This window comes from Tympanuchus pallidicinctus, unplaced genomic scaffold, assembly GCF_026119805.1.
Source record: "Tympanuchus pallidicinctus isolate F22 unplaced genomic scaffold, pur_lepc_1.0 scaffold5, whole genome shotgun sequence".
Lineage (NCBI taxonomy): Eukaryota > Metazoa > Chordata > Aves > Galliformes > Phasianidae > Tympanuchus > Tympanuchus pallidicinctus.
In genome coordinates, this window is record NW_026294769.1 from 67889511 (window position 1) to 67913991 (window position 24481).

The 24481-nt window shown below is 35.6% G+C and overlaps 1 protein-coding gene across 9 annotated transcripts in view; it reads left to right on the forward strand.

Annotated features, from left to right (window-relative positions):
• Positions 1-22206, forward strand: part of EFR3A (EFR3 homolog A) — a 68777-nt gene extending 46571 nt beyond the window's left edge. For 8 of the 9 annotated variants that reach the window (XM_052704658.1, XM_052704665.1, XM_052704663.1 and 5 more), the window contains 12 exons: positions 1160-1211; positions 3887-4059; positions 4513-4588; positions 6244-6405; positions 7575-7706; positions 8213-8280; positions 9682-9809; positions 14771-14859; positions 15994-16042; positions 17064-17167; positions 17785-17834; positions 19208-22206. In XM_052704658.1, coding sequence (XP_052560618.1) covers positions 1160-1211; positions 3887-4059; positions 4513-4588; positions 6244-6405; positions 7575-7706; positions 8213-8280; positions 9682-9809; positions 14771-14859; positions 15994-16042; positions 17064-17167; positions 17785-17834; positions 19208-19313 — 1189 coding nt within the window. In that variant the 3' untranslated portion in view covers positions 19314-22206. The remainder of the gene's footprint in view (positions 1-1159; positions 1212-3886; positions 4060-4512; positions 4589-6243; positions 6406-7574; positions 7707-8212; positions 8281-9681; positions 9810-14770; positions 14860-15993; positions 16043-17063; positions 17168-17784; positions 17835-19207) is intronic. The other variant, XM_052704657.1, reaches the window with a different exon arrangement.
• Positions 22207-24481: the final 2275 nt, after the last annotated feature.

Here is a 24481-nt window from a genome sequence, read left to right on the forward strand (position 1 = left end):
ACTCTACAGTTTGCATAGGAAGTTGCAGTTGTTCTCTTGGCTTCTTGGTAGATTTTTGTACTGTGTCCCTGTGGCATAGGCAGTAGTGTTCCATAAAAGATAGAAATCTGAAATCTATCTGTTTCAGGCAACTTAGGCAACTTACTCTTATTAAGAGGGCATTTGAAATGTGGATCCATTTAGAGTTTTGCACTTGCATTGTTAGTGATGGAGATGGTTTGGTTTTAAATTTCACAATTTTCTTTTATAAATGTGGGACTGAGTAGTATGTTAGTATGATGTGTGTATGTCTGCTGCAGAAACGTTTGTGACTGCTGTAACAATCTTGCAATACTATACTGAAAATTTGGTCTCTGCTGCACAAGACATTCAATAACTGCAATGTATAGCCAATGTTACAGCCAGTGAAGGTGGAATTTTCCACTGTTATTTAGGGGCCAACTTTTTACTTGTAAAGAGACTTGGTCTTTTCACTGGTGGACAAGGGGTTTTACACATCAAGAAAGTGGATCTTCACTGAATGACTGCCTTTGAATATTCCAACTACACTTTCATTTTGTAAGATCTTGCAAGCAAAGCACAATGTGGCTATGTACTGATGGGTATTTAACTTCTTTTAGCACCAACAGGTAGAAAAGCAGAAGAGATGAAGAACAGGCTGAGTGATGTTTTTTGTGGCTTGTTGTGATCTGAAAAATATGTAAATTCTTTGAATTTCTCTTGAGGATTTTGCAGATTACTTTTTTCCTTGTCTAAGTTTTACAGGAAAATTGTTCTGGCTTGGTAATGACCTCAATTACATTTCAATTCAGAAGTCATTCAGAGCATTGATTCCTATGAAAATAAACTCAAGCATACACCAGTTGAACTCTTCATGTACAAGGAGATTTTAAAATGGAATGTGAAGATTTGCATCTGGTTCACATTTATCCTTTACTGCTTTTTCAGTTGTATGTGATTATTTTTTAAGCTTTGCTATAGATATCCTTTTCAACAACGCTTATTATTTCCAACTAAGGTGCAATTGCTCCTTACTTGTGGTCATCCCACATCCCTTCCAAGACTGCAGTATTCAGTTACTAAAAGTAATGTTGCAGATGATGTATGATATTTTGAAGATATGCTAAGAAATTAATTTTTCATTTTTTTCCAATTGTAGGGATTTGGGAACTAGAAGAATTCAAATCATGTTATTGAGGTCTTTACTTATGGTAAGCCTTCTTTATTTGGTATATTCTAAGCATGCAGTTTTATGTGTGCATTTATATGTAGAAATACTTCAATGAGTTTTATGGAATTTAATGTATGTTTGTATTAAAAAGATCTGTGGATCTACTCAGTAAAATTGAGACATTTTCCCAGCTTAGGTTACAAGTGGATAAGTAAATATGCCTCCATCTCATAGAGCACATTAGTGAATATTAGTTACAATTAGATCTGCAGATCCAAAAGGAAGTCAGAGAGAGAGTAGGTTGAGTTGATTATTTAGATATCAGTGGTAGCAACATCAAAGTGAAATCACTTTCATCCATTGCATTAAACTATAATTCGTAGAATGGCTAATAATATTTGAAGTGTGAGAATGGGTGCATGTCTCCAGTGTTAGAGTCACAGGCACTGTTGTTTCTTCTTTCCTGGTGTATTCCACGTTACCAGTATATAATTATTTGATCACAGTTATGTTTTTCAAATATAAAACTTCTACAAATTTTTCTGAAAATTGTTAATTTCACCTTTGAAGTATTTTATGAAGTACTAAGATAATATAAAACACATCCTAGCTTAAAGAGACAACTTATTTGTAGTTGCAACGCACGTTTCTGCAGCTGTTATTGATGCAATTACGGGACTTCAGCCACTGGTTCTTTTTACATCATCAGTGATGAATAGCATACATCAGTGTTTTTGTTTAATTCATGTAGAGCTAAGCAGTGCTAAATTCTGACCCTGGTGTTAGGCAGAATTAACTTAGAGATTTAGTTCTTTTAACTTATTTTTCAAAGTCAGTCTGAGGAACTACGTTTAGAATGTAATTATCAGGACCTTCCCAAATGCTGGTTTTAACTGTAATATTGGCACTCTATGTCTTGGAAATGATGTTAGTATGTATTATGCTCCTTGCAAAAAGACTGATAAATACCAGTAATATAACAAAATAATTTGCTTACACGGCCTTATTTTGTCTTCGTAATATAAATGCCACAGTTATCTCGGTTTATTCAGTTAAAACAAGGTATGTCCTGCTAGTAAGATTCAGAAGTAGGTAGTAAAAGAGGCTTTTGCTTGTAGAATCCTGGCTTCTGCAGAAAACTGTTTAATGACTAAAACAGGTGTAATAGTTTGAAGAAAATTTCATCACTAAAGCAGAAGAATGCCATCCTGGAAAAGGAGTTTCTGTGCCTGCATTGTGGTGAAATTTGTGTTGTTAGGCAAATCACTTAAAATGCTGTTTGCAGATCAGAAAAGGAAATCCTAGATTCTGGCTTGCAGAAGAGATGAACAGTCAGTGTTACAATCTAATTACAAAGAAGAAAATGTTAGAAAGGACCTTGGGGTCATTTTGCAGGTTGCCTTTATTTATGATAGAATGTGCTCTGCCTAAGCTATTCCTGACAATATTTATCTCCCTTGTCGTTAACAATTTCCATTCACGTTGTTGTGGAACTTAGGCAGTTGTTTGGGTTGTTACATAGCCTGTAGGTAGGCTATGGGTGATCCAGATTTTGCATATTGAAGGTACCGAATACTTTCAGTGTTGAATTTTGTTTTAAATATTCTTTTAGAATACAAAAATTAAATCCCATCACTGCACAGATACGGAAGTGAATGTCTTGATACTTAATGAATTACTTAGACATTGATAAATATTGTCATAAAATGTAGGAAGGAATTTATGTTCACAGCAAAGCTTTTATTTAGGTGTAAATATGTTGTGAACTGTACACGTTTTAAGTAACTAGAAGTTACTGAAATCCTGCCTGTGATGTGTTCTGAACTGAGCACAGTGCAATCATATGTTCAGTACAAATGAATGCTTACCATCTTATGACTTAACATCATGCGTAAACACAGGCAGAAAAAGTTGTGTAGGCAATTTGAAATTGTCACAATTTCGTTCAATGTTATGTTCACTTTTATTTACAGTATTGCTATCTGTAAAATTAATAATTTCCCATTTTTAAAAAAGATTGGTTAGATTCTTTCCTGTGGCATTGACAACTTCTTCGTGCTCCTTTGCAAACTAAATTCCTACCTACTTAATGTGCTGTAGGAATAGTGCTTGCCTACAAATAAAAGCTGTGCTTTTAAATTAAAAAATAATGAAGATAAAATTATTATGCAAAGTCTTAAACATACGATTGTTTTTGATATGATAAGGCTTTTGATTAGTTTGTACTCCTTATCTTCTCAACAGCTTATGCTTTGCAGTTTCTGAATCTTGTTTTAGTTTAAGATGTGCATGCATCTTTCACATGTGCTCTCACTCTTTTATTTTTCCCTTCACATGAGTATACCAGCTACCATATATGAGCATCTCACAGCTTGAAATGGATAAGTCTCTGCTGAAATTCTTACCTTCTTCATTTTGTCCAATGCAACTTCTCACAGAATGGTTATTTTTTATAAATTTAATAATAGTACCTGTATTTTTCCTTTCGGTAAGTGTTGGTAGAGTTGGGAAATACTATTTTAAAACAGATTAGAGTGTTCACTTACACATAACTATTAAAGTCCTTTGAAATACATAGTGATGTTAGGAAATTTCAAAACTGATACCATACTTCCAACTGTATCCACTTGTCAGAGGCCAGGAAAACCCTGCTGAAACATTAGTGACAGCTGTTAGTTATTCTCACAATGCACATTAATGTTCAAATATGAACAGGTGACTTCAGGATACAAAGCGATGACGATAACTAATGCGCTTCCTGCCCCGTTTCTGGACCCATTACTGTCTCCTTCACTTATGGAGGACTCTGAGCTAAGGCAGCTGGTCTTGGAAATACTGCATAATCTCATTGATCGGCATGACAACAGAGCAAAACTCAGAGGGATACGGTAATTCTTCTATGTTTTCCTTGGCCTAATTTCAATTCTAGTTCAGTATCTGAATGATGAGCGATGCTTGTTTTAAATATTTTTCCAAATATGAAATGCCAACATATTGTTTAGATAAGTGTCCATTGCTCTGTATCATTTACTGATGGAAGGAGTTTAACAGGTGAGACTCGGTGCATGATACATTAAATGACCATTCCAGTATCTTTAGTTTTAACTAAATTTGTAGCTGTTAACCTCCCTCTGGGGACAGAACTTGGTATTTTATATAGAGGTAACAAAATCTATGGTATGCATAATTGTCTTTGTAGTTCAGCTTCTTCAACTGAAATTTGAACTTCTTGTTGGCCTAAAATGGAAATTGCTTCCAAATTTGTTTGAATAGTTCATATATTTTTTGCTGTCTTCCCCTTTCAACTTTTTTGTGAAGCATTATCTTGGTTTCCTTTGTAGAATAATACCAGATGTTTCTGATTTAAAGATAAAACGAGACAAAATTTCAAGGCAAGACGTGAGCTTCATGAAAAAGGTAATAGAAGTTAATCTCTAGAGGTCCCTTCCAACCCCTACAGTTGTGTGATATTTGCAAACAAAAACACAACTTCCTGAAGTGAGTGGAAACGATCTGTGGAAATGTTTATCGCTGTCAGCTGTCTAAGATAATACATTCATGTTTCACAGCTAACCTATGTTGCTTTGCTTTTTTTCCTTTTAACTATGAATTAGAAGATGCACTTATTTTACTAGAAAGAAATTTTTTTATTGTCAGATGGAGTTTTTGATGTTGAGCATTAGTTAACATTCTCTAAAAGTCTTGTTACCTGCTGAATGACCACATGGAGATCCTAAGGGAATTGTGTATAAAACTTAGGAATTTCAGTACTTACAATTAGGTGGAATTAATCTAGACATGGACAATACATTATTTTAATCTCTGTCCACCTTCTCAAAACCAAGAGACTTTTTTTTTTTCTTTTTTTTTTTTCCTGCCATTTAAGGATGCCGGTGATAGCCATTGTCATAATTAAGGAACTGTTGAACTTAGGGAATTTTAGTAGTCTTTTAGAAGTACTCTGTATGTACTATAAGGTCCACAAAATGCATTTGTTCTCATATAATGCCTTTCTTTGCCAATGAAATGAATTATTGCATTACTTCTGTTCTCCAAATACACCATATCCATTATCGAGCCAACCTTTGTTGTGCTTATTTCATAATAGCTCTTATGTTCTGATAATAGCTGTTTTCCTCCTCTTTGAATTGAACACATACCATTGTTAGACACCTAAGTATATTTGAGAAGCTATAAATTTGATTTTGGCAGTATAAAAAAGACTTTGAAAATCTTCAATATTCAAGTGAATGCATTCTTCTTTAAGAGCATATATTAAAAGTCAATTGCCCTCCTTCTGAAGCTGAACCAGTACTTTCAGAGATGGGGAAAATTATCTGTGTCACCTGGTATAAACCTGTATCCTCTACAGATTAAGAATACTGGAGTGGTACTAAGTAGTGTCTTGTATATAAAACCTGCTTCTTTACCTTTGTGTCTGTATTTGTGTGTGTGTGTATTGAAATAACCAAATTTTGTTAATAAAATGATTAAGTACAGCGTTAGGAGGACATTAAAATTGCTTTTGAATTTTAGGGTCTTTCATTAGATAACCTATGTTCTTCACTAGACCTCTGTTTGTGCATCTTCTGACTGCCTCCTAGTAAATGTTATTTCTTTGCTATTCGAGAAGACTTTCTTAATGTGCAAATTTGGTGTCTACACAAGGAAACATGGTTAACCCTTGAAACTCAATTACATGAGTGTTTTAACATCTAATTTTTATTTTCTCCTTTTTGCAAATGGACAGTATCTTCCTGAATACTGAATACTTCAATATGAAATTTATGTCAGTGTCTGAGAGTGCAGTATTCATGTGCAGTTTAGAATGAAGTCATTCTCTTTGTAGTAGACTAGTTGTCTTTTTAGTGGTCTTCGTGTACTTGTGTATGTGTGTGTATCTTTAGATATGCTTTTTCTAATTTTTTATTTTTTGCTAAATCTCCATCCAAACTGATCTAAAATCAGAATTAAACTTTGAGTCAGGAGTTGGCCTACAGTACATGTACGCTTTCTAACCTAAATTATTATGGAATTTTAATACTCATTTTTTTCTTTATCATCCTTTGTAGCACGGTCAGCAGTTATACAGACACATCTACTTAGGCTGTAAAGAAGAAGACAATGTCCAAAAGAACTTTGAGCTGCTGTATACATCTCTAGCTCTTATTACAATTGAATTAGCTAATGAAGAAGTGGTTATTGATCTTATTCGATTAGCTATTGCTCTTCAGGTATGAGTCTGAATCAGTGTTGAGTTCATTGGTTAATAGTTCATATTTGTGAAGTTAGATGTGAGTACTTTTTGTATATTTTATGTTGTTTGTATATTGATATTTAAATTGGAAATCAAGTAATTCAGTCCTAATATGATCAGTCCTTTAAGCAAATATACTCAATGTATAAACTGTTGAAGGTACAGCTGATCAGATTTGTTTAAATACTTGTACAACATGTTCTCCTTATCCAGTTGAGCAGATGCAGGGAAACCCCTATAATGACCAATAGTTTCATTAATAAATTGATAAGTTATTTTTACAAACTCTAATCTTGCTTCCGTGTTCCATGTTAAATTTTTTGAGAGTCCTTGCCCTGGAAGAAAGCCTTTGGTTGACTGCCTGATCTTTTGTCAAATCAGGATATTTAATCTTACTGTGCTAAAATTATATCAGTCTGGAGAGGCTTTATTCTTTAACATTTCTCTTATGTTATTCAGTCTTCAGTGAAACTTTGAATCTTAGTGACTTCATCTGTGCTATAATTAAAACATTCAAAAAAAAATTGCTAGTGTGTGCCAAGAAAATTTTTACAAGATTTTCTACTGTGTTCTCAGTTCACTGTCTGTGACTAGCCTTGTTCTCTTATGTGTGTCCACATTATGAAACTTCTGAAATGCAGAGTGCATCCTTAATTTTAAAATCTATCACTTAACCATATCCTCATTTGATGAAAACTTTGTTAGGAGTTTTACTAGAGAAGAAGGAATGCAATCTAAAAAATAATAGCAATGCTAGTAAGCATTGGGTAATTCCCTTTATGATATTTTATCGGTGACTCAGAAGGGTAATTTTTAAAGTACCGTTCTTATTTTTCCTGATCCACAAGTGGAAACTGTTAGGCAGAAAGGCTACTAGTTACTGCTCTATACACTCTTTTTGAGAAAGTTGAGTAGATTTGATTCTTTTCAGAGGAGTTACATCCTACAAACCCTTCTATTTCAGAATAATATTTACCTAACTCAGAGTAAGCTGAAAGACTAGGGTAAGGGGAAAGATATTAAATTCTGTGTCATATCAGATAAAAATGTTAGCTGATGTATGATAACTGCCGCTACTGCTGACCTTTGGGTGTTTGAGAAAGCGTGTCAACTTCGGAGAATATAACTGTGTCCTTTATATTTAAGGACGTTGCCATCATCAATGAGGATAATCTACCAATGTTTAATCGTTGTGGTGTCATGGCATTGGTTGCAGCGTATCTAAACTTTCTGAGTCAGATGATTGCAGTCCCTGCCTTCTGTCAGCATGTCAGCAAGGTAACACACAATTAAGTAATCAGTCATTTGGTATAGCATACATAATGAGTAAATAAATTATTTTAAGTAATTTCTTGCATTCTTGACCTCTTGTGTTTATGTCTGCCATTGTTGTTTCTTGTCTTCTATCTCCTTGTTATCATCTGCTTTGTTTGCTGACTCAAACTTATGCAAAGAATTATTCTCTCCTATAACAGTTTTATTTTGTGCATGTTACCATAGATAAAGATCTAAATCACTGTCTGGTGTAAGACTTTATAGCCTTACTGACTTTGATAAACAGTTTCAACATAGGCAAGACCATGAGAACCAGAATTTTTATTTAAAAGAGTGGGTGCCACAGTATCTTTCTGTGGCGAAAAGAAACTGTGAAGGGCTTGTTTTCTATGAGATACATTTTAATGAAGGACTGACAATCTGCTGGAGTAAATTTTTTAAGGCATTTTAGTTTTTGAGTGCAGTAGGTATTGAAAACACTCCATACTGTTTGCCTTGTCTTTTTTCAGGTCATTGAAACTAGAAGTCTGGAAGCATCGTATTTTCTGCCAGAAACAATTTTCAAGGACAAATGCAAGTAAGTAGATACAGAATATTAATTGACGAACAGTAAAATCTCTCTTTTACTTTTGCACGTCATGAAGTACAATAGCGAAGTCTTGTGAATTTGTACAATAAGAGGTTAAGTAGTGTACTAGGCAACAGAAGAAAACCAGGCATTAGAAAGCTATGTAAAAGAAATTGGATTTTTTGACACTTCTTAAATTGTAGTCAGGTTATACTTTGATCTGCATAGTATGGCTTAAGGATCAACACAGCAACATGCATTTCCAGAATCACAGAATTGGTAAAGTTGGAAGGGATCTCTGCAGGTCATCTAGTCACATTCAGGCAGTACCACTCTGCCGAAGACCACCTCCAAGTTTGATTTTATTCTTCCTTGGAGATGGTCAACCTCTCTGGATAGCCTGTGTCCATGCTTGGTCACCTTCATGGTAAATAAATGTTCCCTCAGATTCAGATGGAACCTTCTGTGTTTCAGTTTGTGCCCATTGCCTCTTTTACTGGCACTGGGTACCGCTGAAAAGAGTCTGGCTCTGCTGTCTTTGCATTCTGCCTTCAATTATTCATACATGTTTTCCTCCCTGTGCCTTTTCCAGGCTGAAGAGTTTTAGTTCTCTCCACTGTTTCTCATACGAGGAGAGCTCCAGTCAGTGGAATAATGATCTTAAACTAAAAGAAGGGAAATTTAGACTAGATATTAGGTGAAAATGTTTTACTGGAAGGCTGATGAGGCACTGGAACAGGCTGCTGCCCAGAGAAGTCATGAATTCCCCATTCCTGCAAATTCACAGACAGCTTGGATGGGGCAACCTGATCTAAGGGTGCTAGAGCTGGATGGTCTTTGAAGTCCTTTCTAACCCAAGCCATTTGATGATTCTGTGTTGTTGCTGTTGTTTTTCCTTCAAAGCTCTCCAGTCTCTTTTTTACTGGGGAACCCAGCACTGGACATGATACTCCAGGTGCAGCCCTTAATCAAGGGGAAGTATCACCTCTGTAACATTTTCTCATTGCTATAGCCTCTTATTGCATCCCAGGATACCATTTACCTTCTTTGTGGCAAGGGCACATTGCTGACAAATGACAAATAATCTCAATTTATTTACTGAGATTTCTTTATTTAACAGAGGCCATATTTTCTCGAGATGTTGAGTAGTTGAGAAATATATTTCAGATAACCCAGAAGTGTTAAGTAATTTAAAATATTGCAGAGTTGTATTTTTTACTTATTCCAGAGATTATGTCAATTCATGTATGACTGATCACATTTTCTTTCTATCAGATCATCACCATCGGCCCTTTTTTGGTTGCTTGCATTCAATGTAATATTTTACTCGATTAGCCGATCTTTATTAGATAACAGAGATAATAAGTAGTTGTATAGCTAGATAATAACTTCAAATGTATATTTTAACAGCCTCCCAAAATCATTAGAGAAGCACGAAAAAAATTTATTTTTCTTGACAAACAAGATTGCAGAATCATTAGGTGGCAGTGGATACAGTGTGGAAAGATTGTCCGTTCCATACGTACCCCAGGTAACAGGTAAGTTGTAAAACTGCTAACTACTGGTTATTGATAATGCATTCTTAAGGTGTTGTCTGTCAGCACATCCAATGAAATGTAGTGTGACTGTTTGATAATGAGGTTTAATCATAGTACAATTTTATTTTCTGAAGATTCTTTTTTTCTGATGAGCAACTTTGTTATTGCTATGATGTTTTCACTTTTGGTCCTTTTTTTGATTTTTTTTTTTTTTTTTTTTTTTTTCCTTAAATTCAGGAGGTGAGGCACGAAGTTTTTGAGCCTACTTCACATCTTTATAAAGAATGAGCAGTTGTTAATTTAATAAACAGTGTTATGTTTGTCTCCATTACTAACGTAGTGTCAGGAAATATGATTAAAATGAAGTATGCCCAAGGAAAATTGGTGGAAGTTCATACTACCTACCCATTATATATAAATATTATGCTAATGACTACATAGTACGTGACATTCTTGACTTTCTGTTCTTGATATGTTTTCAACATCCTGTTAAGAAATGTACAGAAAAAATATTTTAAGAGTTTTCTAATTTTATTTTTTACTAACAATACATGTTTTTTTGGCTTTATATAACTGCTTGTTACTGTAATGGGACTATGGGACTTACCAGTTTGAAGCATAAACTTGTTGCAAAATCAAAGTACACAGCAAGAAATTGTGATTCCTCTATATTGTACCTTACACATGGAAAGTAAACAGCACATATGGATAGTGAATATCCTATCTGTCATGCCTGCAGAATGGTTCGGTTGCGTTCAAAGACAATGACACGCTTGATTAAACTTTCTGGATAGCTAGGGAGGGAATGAGAATGACTGGTTTTGCAAACTAGTGATATATTCTGAGACACATCTGAAATAGCTGTTCATTCTCTTGCTGGATTTTTTTTTTCCCCTAAAAAAGGGAAATGTTGCTTTTTTTGATAGATCATTTCTTCTGGCATCTGAACAACAGTTAACATTATATTTTATTACCTCCAGAAAAGTTTGTAACAAATAATGAAATGTTATGTTTTATGTTTTCAAATTTTTACTGTCTTTTGACTGAGAATGGAATGAGAAAGATAGATGGCCTGATCAGCAAATCGTGTTAAGCCTCTTATATAACATGAGGTGCATTTGTGTCTAAATGACCTTACTAAAGTTTTTTTGGATACCTTCCTAAAATACACTGTTACACAGGAACACCAACCTTGATGGTTCTAACACCAACAAGGTTAAGTGAGCTCAGGTAGAAGAAACACCCACTTAACAGCTTTTTGAGCAATGAGAAAAAGGTCAAACTTAGTGGTAAATTTTAATGATGTTACATTTAATAACGTACAGAGATTAAAGTCCTCTCACTGCTTTCCTGTTGGTTTTTCTTATCAGTTTGAAGGACATACTTCTGGTACCTCGTTCTCTTCTTTTTTTAGTGGGAGGGAAAGCCAATGTTTAAATGCACACTTAACTATTTTTCTCCATATACATATATATTAACTGAGCTCTATTTTCATTAGGCAGAAAATATCACAAATGCAGACACAAGTCAAAAGGTAAAAATGAGTAGTAGGTCATCCTGCTCTCCTGCTAGCTGTGGTGTGCACTATTAGGATGTGCCCCGTCAAAAGAAAAAAAAATGCTTCTAGAAGGCTTTTAGACAAATAGGCCAGAAATTGCTTAGCCTTTAGTGTCTCCTTCTGGGTTTTTTGTTTTGTTTTGTTTTGTTTTTGCTTATTTCCTTCCTAGTATGCCTGTGTGAAGCTGCAAGGTTTGCCTTTTGTGTTTATTCTCAATTTAGAACTCTAAATTATGGTAGCTTCCTATTTTCTTTACCTTAACAGGTAGTAGGCCATAGGTGTCATTTTTGTGATGGTGCCAATTACCTCTTTGAGTGAAATTGCAAGAACTTAGTTGAAAGTTGAAAGAAGGTGCCAACAGCTCACAGAATGATGATTCTTTCTGTGGTAGATTATTATAAAGCTGAGGGTATTTTCTAATGAAATATGAGGGTGAGTGAATGTATTGCTATCTTAATTCAGTTTCATTCAGTTATTTATTTAAATTTGTAATCAATTCTATTTAATTCAATTTAATTTCTACATGAACAATGTCAAGTTAAATGAAGATTTTACCACATATTTTTATGCTTCAATATTTTTAGTCTTTCCCAGTAGTATGTTGAATTGTAAATACAGGAGTTGAGCGTAGGGTAGATTCTGTTTTGTAAATGAGAAATAAAAAGTAAATTCTGTCTCTAGGTGCGCAGTTTGTTTATATTCCTCATGCAGGCATTCTACTACACTTCTGCTGTGGAAAGGCATGTGGAAAGGGACTTAACACTTAACTGGGAAGATTTGTTTCATTCCTATCATAATGCTGTCATTTTAGAGAGCAGTCTGTGAGGAAGTGAGATATCTTAATCAGTTTAGTGAAAAGGATGATGGATAGGGATTTTAGCACTTTGTTTACCCTGAAAACTTGATTCCTGTAAACATTTTGTCATTTTGTATTCCTCTACAAACATAAATGAATCTCTGGGTGAAGCCATTTTTTTTCCTCTCAAATTCTTACCAAATTAGTATCTATAAACTTGAAATGTAGTCTATATCTTGAATGTCGTACAACTGTAAATCACGTCAAGTTGCATCTTGAGGCAAACTTATTTTTTAGGCCAATTGCTTAGGGTGCAACAGCACCTGCCCAGGTAGGTGGTAGAGTCAATAAATGCTAAGATGTGGCTCTGAGGGACATAGTTTAGTGGGCAAGGTGGGGATGAGTTGATGGACTACATGATCTTTGAGGTCTTTTCCAAAGTCTGGTTCTGTGATTCTGTGTGGATCTCTCCAGTAACTGGGCTTAGACACTGTCTAGCCACCACTGGATCCCCCTTTCCAGTCTCCCTAGTAACTGGCATCTGGATGTGTGCCCCAGTGCCTAAAGGCCCTGTCCAGCTGCTGGTGCAGATCTCCTTTGCACCCAACAACACACATACTGATCTCCACTAACCCCTAGGCTCCATCGTGTATGTAGTTGGCCTGGATCTCTTGGTCCCTCTGTAGCCAATTCCTCCAGATGCCTGCCCCTCAGGACAAACAGACATACTTGAGTTTGCTTACAGAGGTCAATATTGAGCTGTCCAGCTTGATATTCCTTTGTGGTCATACACTGATGCTGTGTGTCCTCATTCCACTTGCTGTATTCAGACTTCAGAGTACACACCTATACAAAGAGAAGAGTTCTTCAACCAGGAGGAGTTAGCAATGGGGTGGGAAGACAGAACAGTTTGCACTGATAAGGCTAAGTATGGCCAGATGTTCATACAGACCAACATCCTGTTTTAATGAGATTGATGACCTTATCTCCTTTTCCCTCTGTTTTCCCATGCTTGTTCCTTCCCACACTATCTCAGTCCTCTTTCTCCCTGCCCTTGGTTCTTGCCGTAGAAATCCCACAAAGTTTTGTGCAATCCCAAGATCCTCTTTCCCAGCATCTCATATTGTGCTTCATGTCCCAAGCAATGACTTCCTACTTTGTCAATGATGTGACCTCAGAGCCCTTTCTTCACCCCTCTGGGTGAGTGTCACCCCTAGCCTGAGGGGTTCTTGGGGTCTCTCCCACTCCTATTTTGTCCCCAGGATCTTTTACATGTGTGTGTGAAGATTAATCTTACATCATTAAAACCTAACGGAAACATTGCAAATTATAGAATAATATAGAATATAGAATAATACCTTCATGTTAGAATAGAATGAATACTTGCCAGACAAGAATAGTTAGGCATCCATAGACAATGAATTCTATCCAAAATCATCACAAAAAAGGTGCATTCTGGTGTTTGCGTGTCAATTACAAGAGAAGGCAACAAGATGGCAGCCAAAATGTACTTCAGTCTTGCATTTAACCGTCATGGTTTGAGGTGCTTTCGTCTCTGTGTGTGCAGATGTGTACCTGTTTAGCTATCAGGGATTAAAAATTAAGTCCTTCAGAATGCTGCTTCACATGCTCAGGGCCTCTTAGAACCTGGCAAAGGTAGCTAGATCTCAGTTGTTTTTCATTGAGCTTGTTCATTCGCAGCCTCTTGTTCTTAAAATGACACTTCATTTATATAACTTTTCAGAAACTTGATTTATAAAAGCCAAGTACGTTCAGCTTTGCTGGAATGAACTCTGATCATACTCGATATTTGCATTGCAGAAGTGTTTTGCACAGTGATTTAAACAGAGAACCAAAATAAGTTGCCATCTGGAGGGAGCGTATTACTGCTATTCTCCTTATCCTCATCTTAGTATCAAGCACATTTAGGCACTTCTGACTCTACAATAAAAATAAAATGGGCCACTTCCCGTTGTCATCATCTCAGCTGAAATCTAAAATGTGACATAGCAATTTGTGGCTTTGTAAGTGACGTCCGTGAAAGTCAGGGTATTTGTATCTCCATTAGTCAGAGGTTCCTCGTGGCATGTCTTTAAATCTATTTTTGGCTTTTCTTGTCTTACGTTAATGTGTCAAAAGTGAAAAATGATTACTTGGTGTCAGCCTTCTGGAATGAAGTCACAAAAGGAAAATCTATCTAATGATGGATCACTTGATCACAATCTTCCACATTAATGAAATTATGTTCCTTTTACTATCTGCGTAGTTGATCTGCAGTTACTTTAAAAACTTATCAGAGTGACTTGCTGAATGTTTCTAGAAATTAAGAAGTAGAGAGAAAATTTTTTTTCAGGATTTAGACTGGGAGGGAAAAGACGCAATTAAGAGATTATTTTTCTTCCTGTTTTGACTGAATAATTAAACAGGAAACTGATCTTTTTACACAGTAATGCAAATGATAAAGTAGATGGTCTAGGGTTATTAAATAGCATGTAGAAACAAAGCTGCATCTGATGTGTAGAAACTTATTTATCTTTCAGCTGTTATGCATAAAGTGAGCTCTGCTTATTTATTGTGTGTTTGTTTTTGGTTGTTTTTTTTTTCTAGATGAGGACAGACTCTCCAGGAGGAAAAGCATTGTGGATACAGTATCTATTCAGGTCGATATTCTACCTGGCAACAGCACAGAGGATAAGGTATGATAATGACAAGATATCTTAAGGCACCATATTTGATGCTGGAGGGAGGAACAACCTCTGAATTATGTTTTATCAGAAATTCTAGAGTTTGATAATTTTAGCAGTGTTAAATGTTATTCTATGAAAATATCTCAGAGTCATAAAATCATTTGAATTGGAAGGCACCTTTAAAGGTCATGTTGTCCAACTCCTCCAAAATGACCAGGGACAGCTTCTTTTAGGATTACCTGACAAATAATTTCTGTTTTTCATTGTTATTATTATTCCTAATTGCTTTGGGCTAATGATACTAAAGATGATATTGTGTTCTTTTCTTCGTATACTGCTTTAACATATTCAGCTGTGCACTGGTCTCTCATCCAAGCATTCTCTCCTGATACTGTCACAGTGTTTTCACTTTAAGGAAGACTATCTCGTACAGAAGCACTGTGAAAAGAAGCAAAATGTAGGCTGGAACTCTCTGGATAAATGTTTGTGCATCTTTGGTAATATTTTGGTCCCAAGCAATTCCTAATGAAGTAGAAAACAAATGGATATTCATGTTGGTAAATGAACAAATCAACTACCAACTCTTATTTTATTGTTCAACTAATTTTAGGAAGCAGTTTTTGTTATTCTCAGGAGCTGCCTAAGAGTCATCTCTGAGATATCAGTATAGAAACACCACAGGCTATTCCTGGCCCAAAGAAGAGTTCCGCCAAAATTCAAGTCCTTCTCCAAAGGTTTTGTTATTCACTAAAATTTTTCTCAGTCATTCTTAGGAAAGATTCTTGAAAACTTTGGCCTGAGTGATTATTTTGATCTGTTGTTTGTGAATAAAAACAGGGTTAGTAACTGGTCAGCTTTTGTTTTTCCAATATTTGTAGGCAAAGCTGGCAAGCATCAGTTCTGAATGTAGAAAAATAACAGTTTCTTGTGAAATACTGACCATTCCAGTGACTAGCAATAGAGAATTAGAGGCCTGTTTGCTGTAGAAACTCCAGATAAAACCATTAGTAACTTTATATGGTGAAAAAAAAGTGGATCTTTTGTCCTTCAGTAGTTACCCTGTTCCATAGCTTTAGGGGTTTGTGGTGCATGAGGTTTAAAGGTGATTTTTTTGTTGTTTTTGTTTTTTACTTTCATCTTTAGATTGATAATACAGAAGAAATCACCTTTGAGGCTTTGAAGAAAGCAATTGGTAAGATTTATTACAATTATATTTAGTAGCGTAGTTCTGGGTTACTGTGGAATTACTAGAGAAAATTTGTTGTCTGAATAACATAATTAAAATATTACGTTTGTTTTTATCAGCAAGTCAGCTGATTTAAAGTTTCAGCCATTTATTTCTAAGCTTCTGAAATAGGATCTTGATAATTTTTTAATTCATTTTCTGAAACTCATGTGACTGAGTGAAACCATATGGAAATGCTTTTCTATGGAATTTGCCCTTTTAGGCAATAATAGAAAATATAGAAATAATAGAAATAATGAGATATTTCAATTGGTAGATTTTCAAAGTCTTCAGTGCATTCAGGAAATAGATTGTAAGATATGATTGCAGATGTCAAGAACACTCAGCTGATAGAATTCATGGAGTTAAGAAATAAGAGAACTGTTTGAGTAGTTATACAGTCTAGTTTACCAAACTTCTGTCAAAAATGTGGATTGAACATTGACATTTTAAACAATGGATAAAGTAACATTTTAAACAATAATTCAATCTGACAGTTTTCCAAAACTAACCAATTGCTGAAGTACAAAAATTTGTTAGATGCTGAAAAGTTCCAGCAGCTTGTAGGTTTGCTTGGCCTGTATTCCAAATTCTGTTCAAAAATAAATCCTTCCCAGCTGTCTGTATGATGCTGGGAGGGCAGATATTGCCCTCTTCTCTTGAAGGAAGAGACTTGGGTGCAGTGCATCAGAAGTGGAGTCTTGAGACCAGATGATGAAACAACAGGAAGCCTTGACTGGTGGTTAAAGTACATAGGAAAAAAGGGTAAAACTGGCATCCTCAAATGAGCTCCCTGAAATTGTATCAGCATTTTGCTTTAGAAGCAGTGACACTGTGCTTGCGTGTGGTTGCTTGTTTGCTTTTCTGGTGCATGTTTGAAAGTTAGAAATACAGTGTAAAAGAAGACAAAATGCTTAGAGGTTCAAATTGCTCGTACTTGAGAGACAAAATTACACTTGTCTTTATTTATTTATTTATTTTTTAAAAGATAACAATGGACTTGAAGAACAGGAAAAAGAAAAAAGGCGTCTTGTGATTGAGAAGTTCCAAAAAGCACCATTTGAAGAAATCGCAGCACAGTGTGAAACCAAGGTAAGTTTCTGAAACATGTTATGTACTGTTGAAGATGTTAGGACAAGCATTAATAGAGGTGTGCTGACTAAGGGTGCTCTGTGTTTCTATGTATGTCACTGCTGCTGTTGCTATTGAAGTGTAGTATTCAGCTATTTGTCTTCAGCTGTTGTCTCTGTAATATCAATTGTCTGTATGGGAAATTCCAGTTATTTAAAATGTGTTTTTTGTTGCTTCTACATTATTTTAAAAGGAATGGAGATCTTATTCACCCCTGACCTTAAGGTTATCTTTACTATCTTTGAAGTCTGGATTCTTTATCCATCCTTATTTCCTTCTGGGATAAACAGTAAACAGAACTTACAATTTTTTTTTTATTTTTTTTTGTAATAATTAAATGTGTACCTTCTACCTTCAACAACAAAGTTTGCCTTGTGCTTTAAGGTAGGCTCACTTAACTTCACATGCCTCTTCAAGGCTCAGAATCCCTGCAGCAGTGGGAAATTAAAAAGGAAGTGCTTTCTAAATTTGCCAGGTAGAATTTGTGCAATACAGTGTGTAGCCTGACATGTTCATTTTCACTCTGCTCAAGATTCAGTAATTAATTTTTAATTTTTTTTTTTAATTTTTTTTTCCAGGCAAACTTGCTTCATGATAGACTCGCCCAGATACTGGAACTCACTATTCGGTAAGACTCTATGCAAGAAGAACATTGTGAATAAAAACTGAGTTATGAAGCAATTGTGATTACTTTCAGGCAGCAATGTGGTAGTGTTCTAAACATGCATAACTGAAAGCAGTTGTATAAAACACTTTGATATTCTTGTTATTGAGTCCTTTATGTAGTGAAGAACATCAAGAAATTCTTCTAACTCTTCCAATTTTTAATTGTTGAATTGAATTTGTCAAGAGTTTAACTGGACCAAGTTCTGGAGATGTTAAGACCATTTATGTTATTATGTTACATTTTAAAAGTTAAAAACATGTTTGTGTTTTTATTATTTATACATATATCAGTAGTATCAAGGAACGTGGTTGTTTTCCCAGTGCTTTCTTCCCAATCTGTTTGAGAATTAGAAATTGAACAACCAAAATAGTACAAAAATCATACAGAACAGTTGTTATTGGGAGTTCTTGCACATCTGTTGTGCGATGTAAATAATATAAGTAATAAAATGCATTTTAATAGAATCATAGAATCACTCAGGTTGGAAAAGACCTTAAAGATCATCGAGTCCAACCACAAGCTAACCATCCTACCCTAACAGCCCTCCACTAAATCATGTCCCTGAGCACCACATCCAAACGGTTTTTAAACACATCCAGGGATGGTGACTCAACCACCTCCCTGGGGAGCCTATTCCAGTGCTTAACAGCCCTTTCTGTAAAGAAGTTTTTCCTGATATCCAACTTAAACTTAACCTGGCACAACTTGAGGCCATTTCCCCTCATCCTGTCTCCAATGAGAAGAAACCAGCCCTGCTCTCACTGTAAGCATCTTTCAGATACTGGAAGAGAGCAATAAGGTCTCCCCTCAGCCTCTTTTTCCCCAGACCAAACAGCCCGAGTTCCTTCAGTCTCTCCTCACAGGCCATATTCTCCAAGCCCTTCACAAGCCTTATTGCCCTACTTTGGACCTGCTCCAGCACCTCCATGTCCTTTCTGTGCTGAGGTGCCCAAAACTGAACACAGTACTCGAGGTGAGGCCTCACCAGTGCCGAGTACAGGGCAGGATGACTTCCCTAGTACTGCTCACCACAGCATTCTTGATACAAGCCAGGATGCCATTGGCCTTCTTGCCCACCTGGGCACACTGCTGGCTCTTACTCAGCCGACTCTATCAGTACACCAAGGTGTACTTTTCATAATGCTATAACATCAGTGATTTGTTGATTTAGAAAAGAACCTTGATAAAAAATTCAGACATGATAATGGATCAGGATAAAACACCTGCTGTGAAGGAAAACAAAACAGTAGTTGACTTTTCTCTCAACTATTAGGTTAAAAAAAAAAAAGCTATCTGCATTACTGTAAGTGATAATGATCATTCTTCTTACACAGACCTCCACCTAGCCCCTCAGGAACGATGACGATTACTGCTGGACATGCTCATTACCAGTCTGTTCCAGTCTATGAGATGAAGTTTCCAGATCTTTGTGTGTATTAAGTGTCTTCTGAAGTCTGCTGGACATTATTTAGAGTAGAGTACAATAGAAAGAACAAGATGAGTTCTCAAATTTTATTGTTTTTCTTTTTAGCTGATTTTAAAATAGTGATGAACACAAGCCAAAACCAGATTACTTTAGCCAAACTCTTGAATCTGTTCAGTTTCTGTAAGTCTGGTTTTCCTTTTAAAGTTAGGTTTTCATTTATCACATTTTTTCATTTTCATGTATGAGTACACATAAATGTCATATATAAAACTTGTTTTTTCACATGTATTAATCCAATTATTCAATCAGTTAGTCTTTCTGTAAATTCATTTGTAAGTTGCTTTAATATGTTAATTCTTTTTAATTGAGGAACCTGATAGATGCTTTTACCTTCTTATTTTTTTCTTCTCCACCTGAGTCATATATTGAAAGAAAAATCATCATGTATGTAACAGTGGAGTGCTGGCCTAACTGCCTTTTGTTCCTGCTGTTGCAGTTGATTAACCTGTTCTTTTTCTAAGAGAGAAAGGAGGAAAAAAAAGCAGAACAACAAAACACAGTACTTTACATGTGTTCAAGTATAGTAAATGGATGACTGGACACTTGTTAAGTATTTCTGATGCATCGTACAATACGCTTCTAGATATATACAGCTAGTATATATTCTGTGTTTCATGCTGTGAAAATTACTGCTTTGCATAAAGACAGGAGAAATCTCTTGAAACACTGAATTGTGCAATATTTTTCACATCTTAAAGTTTATAGTTTACAGACTGTACTTTTGAAAATGCAGTACTATTTTATTCTGTCTGCTTTAGTATAAATACATGAGAAGTATATTTAGTATAGCAGAGAATAAACTGAGGGCATTTTAAGTCATAAATGCAGAGATTACAATTATATTCTATGAGGTATTTCTCTGTCGTTTATTACAGCTTTTTAGTGATGTTTTAGAAGTTGAAAGAAAACTGAATGAAACCATTTAAAGACCAAGAGTTGCAAAAGCATTTTTTTAGAGATGCATATGTTTGTTCATTTTTGTTTCATTTTGCAAATCTTTGCAGAAATAAGGAAAATGTGCTAACTTTCATAGGTTTATGTATCTGAGTGTACTATTGAAGTGAAAATAAAGAAAACCAATCCAATAGATCCTTCAGCTTTTATTGATAACTGTCAAGGCTGTTTGTGACTCACTAAATTCTGCAGGCGAAACAAAACAACTGTAGTTGTTGCCATGAGTTGTAAAGTTGAAGTCCCTTGGTCTATATGAATCTGAACTGACACAAAAATGTCTGTATTAAATGCAAGACACTTAAGGTAGCCTGCAATATATATAAACAGTGAACATGGGCCGTGAACAAAGTGCTTACCTTCAGTTAGCCCTGCTTTGAGTAGGGGCATGAAGAGATGACATTCAAAAGTCCCAATCAAAATAAATCTATGATTGCATAATTCTAAGAGCTGGATGATTGCTCTCTGATGGGCAGAGCAGCTAAATTGCTGACTTTGGGCCATTTACAAACCCACTTTAAAACAGACTGTTAGATTCTTGAGCTGTACTACAGCATTTATTCCTCTAGGCTACTTTTAAAAACCTGATGGCACACAACATGAGAGAAATTTCAGCTACTTAAACCTATGAGATAACATGCTGAGAACTTCAGAAAGCATTCACAAAACTCAAAAGGTAATTGAGACCTTCTTTTCAGTTTAACAGTGAAATCACAGCGGTTAGTGGATGACGAAACAGCCCCTTACCTACAGCATTCCATTGTGATTTTTACTGCTGCAGCTTATCAGCCTGATCAGACCACAGTCTACACATAATAGACTTCGTTACCACTGTAGCTTATAGTTTTCACTTTTTGGTTTTCCTTGTTTGTTTTGTTGGGGTTTTTTTAAATGTAAGACAGTAGTTTTTTGGCCTATATAAAGAGTGTAATTTTTTAAAGAGTAACCTGTCTAACCTATGGATAAAATGTAAAACACTTATCCACTGTCATTTTTTTTAAGAATAACACTGTGCACTTTTGTACAAAAAGAAAATAAGGAGTCTAAAGAATAAGAAATAAAGAATGTACTTCTGTTTGCACTCTTGCAGTATGCAGACTGTGCTGTAAATACAGGATTGTTTCAGTGACTGAATTCTGTTGCATGAATGCTGCATGTGAAAAGTAAATTCAGCATTTCATTTTCTATTCTGTTTATGATATTTTTCATTTATGCTGTAGGTTTCCATGTTTTTGAAGTTCCAACTAGCTTTATATGGGAAATGCAAGTGTTGTGCAGGTGTTGTGAAGGGTTTGAGGAGTTTTTAACACTGTGTTCACACGATATACAGTTTCTTGCTATCTGGAAATCCAGCGAGTCCCTGAGTTTGTAGTTGGTTCACATTGGCCATTTTTGACAGCTGGAATATGAGAGTCACTGTAAAATGTATTGTTTTGTAATTGTTGTAATATGAAGATAATGAATGAAACCAAATGAATTAAGGATACTGTTTTACAGTTTAAAATTGCTTAATTTGTGTCTTTATGTTCTTAAGCTGCAGAACTTTAAAGCTCCATAAGTGTACTGGCTGTTATCTGCAATACATCCAGTGCTGTCACAATGTTTATACACTTATATCCAGCTGTTTAAATGTATTCCAGCTTTTGCTTTGTGTTTTCTTTCCCGTTATGTCATTTTTAGGGTTTTTTGGTAGCAGGTCACTTTTAAAGTAAGTACAATCCCTGTATGTTTCAAAAGACAGAAAGAAATAGCCTATTGTCCAAAATCAGAGTAGGGCTGTTCTGTCTTTTGTTCTGATGGTCATATATTCTGTACTGTATGTAATGAACCAGTTCAGTAAATGTAAGAACACACTGTGCAATCTATATTTAAGCAATAAAATCAGAATTTAAAATATTCTCTAAGGTGTCATGTGATTTTTAGTGCTTTCAATTAAAATGTCAGTAACTTTTTGACATTTAAATTAAACCTTATTTTATGCACCTTTTTCTTGCAAACATGAAGTGTTGCAGCATTATTAAACCATTTTTAGTAACTGTTGAACAATTACTACAGTGAAGTACACCAAAATTTGAGAAAGTAACAATACAAAAAAATGAAAGCTTGAAAATTGAAATAAATAGATCAGTATCTAATGATGTAAGAAATACTCCTAGACTAGCAATTAGCAATTAGAAGGAAGGAGAAAAAAAAAAAAAAAAAAAAAAGCTGCAATAGATTTCTCCCTTGTTTTGTTCCGTTAATCTTTTTTTATTATTTATTTCAGTGCTCATATCTGAGAATGAATGCAGCTTAGTGGGCAGGTTGAATGGGACCCTGGGCAGCCTGATCTAGTGGCTGGCAACCTTGCCCACAATAGGGGGATTGGAGCTCAATGATCTTTAAGGTCCCTTCCTGCCAAAAATATTCTATGACTCAAATGATCCATTTTTATATCTGAAATTAGATTATGTGAATGAATATACACTTTTCTGAGCAAATATATGCTTGTGTTGATGCATTACCGTGACTGAATACTGTCTTCTAATAGAAGAAACAATTGGTGTGTTTTCTTTCTCATGTATATTTTAAATGCAAGATTCAAAGCAGCAGCACTGCTTTCATTAATCAGAGAGATGAGTTGTGCTTTTATTAAGCAATGATGCACTTCATTCACTTGTTTAAAGGCCATATTGTCTTACTTCGACTAATAAGCTATCTGATCTTTTCGTTATTTTTATTTCTAACTGCTGTAAAGTACAGAGTAGTCTCCTACCACTGTAATAATAGCAACCTATACCTGAACAGTTCCAACTCTGGAATAAGTAACTGTGTCAGCTTATAGCAAATCCATCCTCAGCACTGGGCAATCCTTTGTACGTTTCCCAGGAAATGTCTTGAGGAGGGAATATCACAAACCACAGGTTTAATGTGCTGATTACTTCTAATTGTGTTAATGTCCAAGAACATTCCTTTATGTTTTAATCTGCTGTTGCCATTGTGTCAGCTTGCATGGCAACCAAAGTTAAGTACTTCATGAAATGGAGGGATATAGGTAGCACTTCTATATCCAGCATTAGGTTGCAGTCATGAATCTGTAATGAATACTTTTATGACAAAGTTAAACTCTTTAAAGCAGGATTATAAAGAAGAAATTTAGACTTCTAGGGACAGCCAAATCAGTGGAACAGTTTATAGCAATTCTTTTTGTTCAAAGAAACGTTAGTGGACATTTTTTGTTCCATGGGGAGGTTGTAAAGGGAGGAAATTTGGAAAGAATTTATCTCAGTAAAAAATGTTTTATAGAATTTTCATTTTGCTCTTGCATATATTTTCCATTAATTAAGTCTGCTTATGTTGAGAAGACTGGAGCATTAAGTGTAAGAATTTTTAGAAGCCTCCCTAGTTCCAGGACAAGGTGACACAGGTACAATTTGGTTCTCAAATAAATAATTGATTTGTTTCTAGGTGTGTGGGAGCAAACAAACATGATTTCATAGAATCATAAAATGGCTTGGGTTGGAAGGGACCTCAGAGCCCACCCAGCCCAAACCCCTGCCAGGGCTGCCTGCCACCAGATCAGACTGCACAGGGCCCCATCCAACCTGGTCTTGAATGCTTCCAGGGTGGGGCTAAAATCCAATGGGAAAGCTTGATAGTACTTTTGTGTAAGTCTTTCATACACAAGTAATAAGGCTGCTAACGATTTTGAACCTGGTTGTTTTTATTCAGTGGTTTCCTAGCTTTGTTGATATAGTTAAATTTTAACTATTTTAGTCCTTGTGGCAATACGCTATGACTGAAGCAGTGTCTAAATTAACACCTTGTCAAGTAAAAAAGAAAATACATGCTTCCCTTTCCCTTTATACTGTTGTTGTCTGGTGACTGGTAAATCATAGAATCACCAAGGTTGGAAAAGACCTAAAAGATCATCCAGTCCAACCGTTCACCTATTCCCAATAGCTCCCACTAAACCATGTCCCTCAACACAACATCCAGCCTTTCCTTGAACACCCCCAGGGTCGGTGACTCCACCACCTCCCTGGGCAGTCCATTCCAGTGCCTGACCACCCTTTCCGAAAAGTAATACTTCCTCATGTCCAGCCTGAATCTCCCCTGCCGTAGCTTGAAGCCATTCCCTCTGGTCCTATCACTAATGACACGAGAGAATATTTTGAGTGGTGAATTTGGC